The 3,512-nt window shown below is 35.4% G+C and overlaps 1 protein-coding gene across 1 annotated transcript; it reads right to left on the minus strand.

Moving 5' to 3' along the window:
- Positions 1-3: 3 nt before the first annotated feature.
- On the minus strand, positions 4-3,332 carry LOC110116250 (NADP-dependent malic enzyme-like; the record flags this gene model as incomplete). The annotated part of the gene is made up of 11 exons (XM_020849762.1): positions 3,201-3,332; positions 2,913-2,987; positions 2,673-2,824; positions 2,485-2,590; positions 1,801-1,866; positions 1,585-1,680; positions 1,231-1,302; positions 1,063-1,146; positions 874-972; positions 340-387; positions 4-24 (listed from the first exon to the last, which is right to left on the minus strand). Coding segments are annotated over exons 2-11 (765 nt in total), but the record flags the coding sequence as incomplete, so codon positions are not given.
- Between the last annotated feature and the right edge of the window lie 180 nt (positions 3,333-3,512).

Here is a 3,512-nt window from a genome sequence, read left to right on the forward strand (position 1 = left end):
AGTCTCTTCCACAGGAGCCTTAGTCTGCAAAAAATGACACCATATTTAGCTGGAAAGTAAAGGTTGGATAAAAAAAATTGAACCTTAAAGCACAGAAGCAAGATCTTTCAAAGAAAGCTGACAATCAAATTTCATGAAAGGACAAGTTCAAAACTCCAAATAACAATTAGCTTCGTTTGGGAAGGCTTTTTTTTTGCTTCTTAAAGCAGATTTATAGTATAAAAAATTTAAATTTTGTACTAGAAAACTACTTTAAAAAGCAGCAAAAAAATCGCCCCAAACGAAGCCTAAGAAATAATTTTATAGAAAGCTAACAATCAAATGGCAACTGAATGATACCTGTTTAGACATCTCCAGTGCTATAAGTTCAGCTATACCAGTACCAGCCTGAAAGCAATAAGATTAGTACTCACTTTCACTGAAAAGAAACTGCACTGGATAGACAATAACACAGCCCAAAAGATGGAGACGAAGAAAAATGTTAGATATTATTCTAGATTTTTAGGTTTGTTTTTGTATAGGTTTTTTGTATGGCATATGTAGTCATTTGTGGAGCTATTTGTATAGCCTTTAGAAGTCTTTAAATAAGTGTGTTTAGGCTTGTAATAGGCAGCCAAGGGAATAAAGATTACTGAGTTTTTTGGCTCACGGTTTCCCTCTCCCTCCTCCCCTCTCCTCTCTCTATCTCTTGCAAGAAGATCTCTCAAGATCTTCCTCCTTAGTTTCAACAAAAACCAATAAGAAATAAAAAATGGAAAAAAAATGTTTGAGGCCAAATCCAAAGACAGCCATGAAAAAACATGAAATGAAGCATATTGAAAGCTTCATAAACACAAAAAGTGAACATTCAAGTAATAAAGCAAAAAATAAAACCTCGCCAGCACCGAAAAATAAGAATGTATGTTCTGTTATTGTCCCACCAACTAACTTCAATGCCGCAACAACTCCAGCAAGTACCACAGAAGCGGTCCCCTGCAATAATCAAACAAATCTCTGTTAAATAATTAAAGATTTGCAACAGTTTAATGATGAATCATACAATCCAAAATGTGTCCATCTTACCTGAATATCATCATTAAACACAAGATGAGTGGTTCCATACTTTGCAAGCAATTCAAATGCGTTATGATTAGCGAAGTCTTCAAACTGCATGGCCATACACACATTGACTTAATAACATTAAATATCAGCATAAGAAGAACTTTATTTTGAGTAAAAACTTGAGCCAACCTGAATGAGAACTTTTTCCCCATAATTTTGCTTAACAGCGCGCATGAATTCATGGAGCAGTTCAGAATATTCCTAAACATAAGAAAAGCAAGAGTTAGGCTTTGTTTGGGATGACTTTTTATTGTTTCTTAAAATAGCTTTTTAATATAAAAATTAAAATTTTTTACTAAAAAACTATTTTAAGAAGAGGCTTCGTTTGGGACAGCTTTTTTATTGCTTCTTAAAGCAACTTTTTTGTATAAAAATTAAAATTTTTGTACTAGAAAGCAGCTTCAAGAATCAGTAAAAAAATCATCCCAACGAAGCCTTAGTCATGCATGGAAGCTTTTAACTACTTCTATAGATATGTCATACCTTCCCAGTGGCACGCCTCTGCCTCAATCCAATATAGAACTCATCATTCAGTAATTGCTCATTATTTGTCCCCACATCAATGGTGATAGGTAAGCACTGAAAAAATTGGCGCAAGAAACATTAACACATTTACTGAATTAGAAATAAGACATTAGTAATAGCATATTATAATCAGTTAGAACTTGGACAAGATCAGGTTGATTAAGAGATGCTTACTGCAGATGGACGAATTCCTCCAAGAGCAGAATAAAGAGAGAGTTTGCCAACAGGAATCCCCATTCCCTGTTAAATTTAAGAGTTTTTTCTATTTTTTAGTATACAATTTATAAGCATTTTGATAGGAAATACTTGAGTTCGCAAGCAGCCCTATGGGGAATACTTGAGTTCACAAGCAAACCTAACCACAATTGGTGAAAACAGGGAACAAAACTGCTGTTTACAGCAGAAAATCAGCAACCAACAACAGATTTCTTGGGAAAAACAGTAGAAAACTGGGAGAAAACGAAGGATTCCACTAGTAGATACAGGAAAACATCAAAATATATATGTTTCTTTAATTCGGGAGGAATAAACAACTCTTTGATTCTCTAGCCAAGCCTAGAGCCCAAGAACACAAACTCTAGATCTCCAATTCCTTTCAAATTCAAGATGAAACCCTAATTCTATCATTAACCCCTAATTAAAGCAAAAGGAGACATACAAAATCCCTAGAAAGCCCTCTAATTCAAATTTCCCTCCTAAACACCCATTATATTAATTACTTGGGCCGACTAGGCCATCTGCCCTCCCCCTAGTTTGGTGGTAATACACCTGAACCGATCCAGGTTGGATCGGTTCAGCTGGCCTAACACATTTACTAAACTATTCTTATTATGCAAAACATGGTTAAACAAACTTGACCTGGCAACCAAGGTCTCCAAGACCCAATATACGCTCACCATCAGTGACCACAATAACCTGAATTCTCCTCTCAGGCCAGTTCTTCAAAACTTCTAAGATCTTACCCCTGCAAACCCCAAAAGATTCATTAACATAACTAAAAAATATACCCTGAAAAAAGAAAGCAACCAGGCCATGTAACCTCATACTTTTCCTTCAAACTGATGTAAAGACCTTGTGGACGCCTAAAGATACCACCGTATTTCTGACAAGCCTCCCCAACAGTTGGTGTATAAACAACAGGTAACAACTCTTCAACGTTCTCAATAAGAAGTTTGTAGAAAAGCTTCTCATTTCTCTCCTGCAAAAGTGAAGGTAAGACACAAGTACGACCAAACAAAGTATCATTAGCAAGATTAAAGGTATCCTGAAACAAATATAAAAAGAACCTGAAGATCCATCATTGCCATGTATCGCTGCAGTGGAACTTGATACTGACGAAGATTGTGAATAAGCTTCTTTTCCTGCGGGATAGAAATGAACGGATTAATAAAAGATTGAAATTTAGGCTTCGTTTGGGACGACTTTCCTACTGCTTCTTAAAGCAGCTTTTTAGTACAACAAATAAAATTTTTATACTAAAAAATTGTTTTAAGAAGCAGTAAGAAAGCCACCCCAAACGAAGCCTTAGTAACAATCTCAAATAACTGCTTTTAAATTCATAGACATGTAAGAACCTGAAGCTCCTGACTGATGCATGCGGGAGGTAAGAGTCCTCTTAAGTAGTGTGCATCTCTTTCTTTCTCACTGAAGGCAAGCCCTTTATTATGATGGGGATCTCTCAACAAAGAGTAACCACTAGGTGACAAGAAAGGAAAAAATGCTCAATGCAATCAGATGGTATAAAAACCAAATACAAAGCAAAACCACACCTATAAAGCAGTGTGTTATTATTCTAAAGTACACTTTGAATTACATTGACTGGAAAAATGTGCTTAAATCACAACTGCTGGTTTTCTAAGAAAGATAAATAATAGAGAAAAAAACCA

This window comes from Dendrobium catenatum, unplaced genomic scaffold (genome assembly GCF_001605985.2).
Source record: "Dendrobium catenatum unplaced genomic scaffold, ASM160598v2 original_scaffold_282798, whole genome shotgun sequence".
NCBI lineage: Eukaryota > Viridiplantae > Streptophyta > Magnoliopsida > Asparagales > Orchidaceae > Dendrobium > Dendrobium catenatum.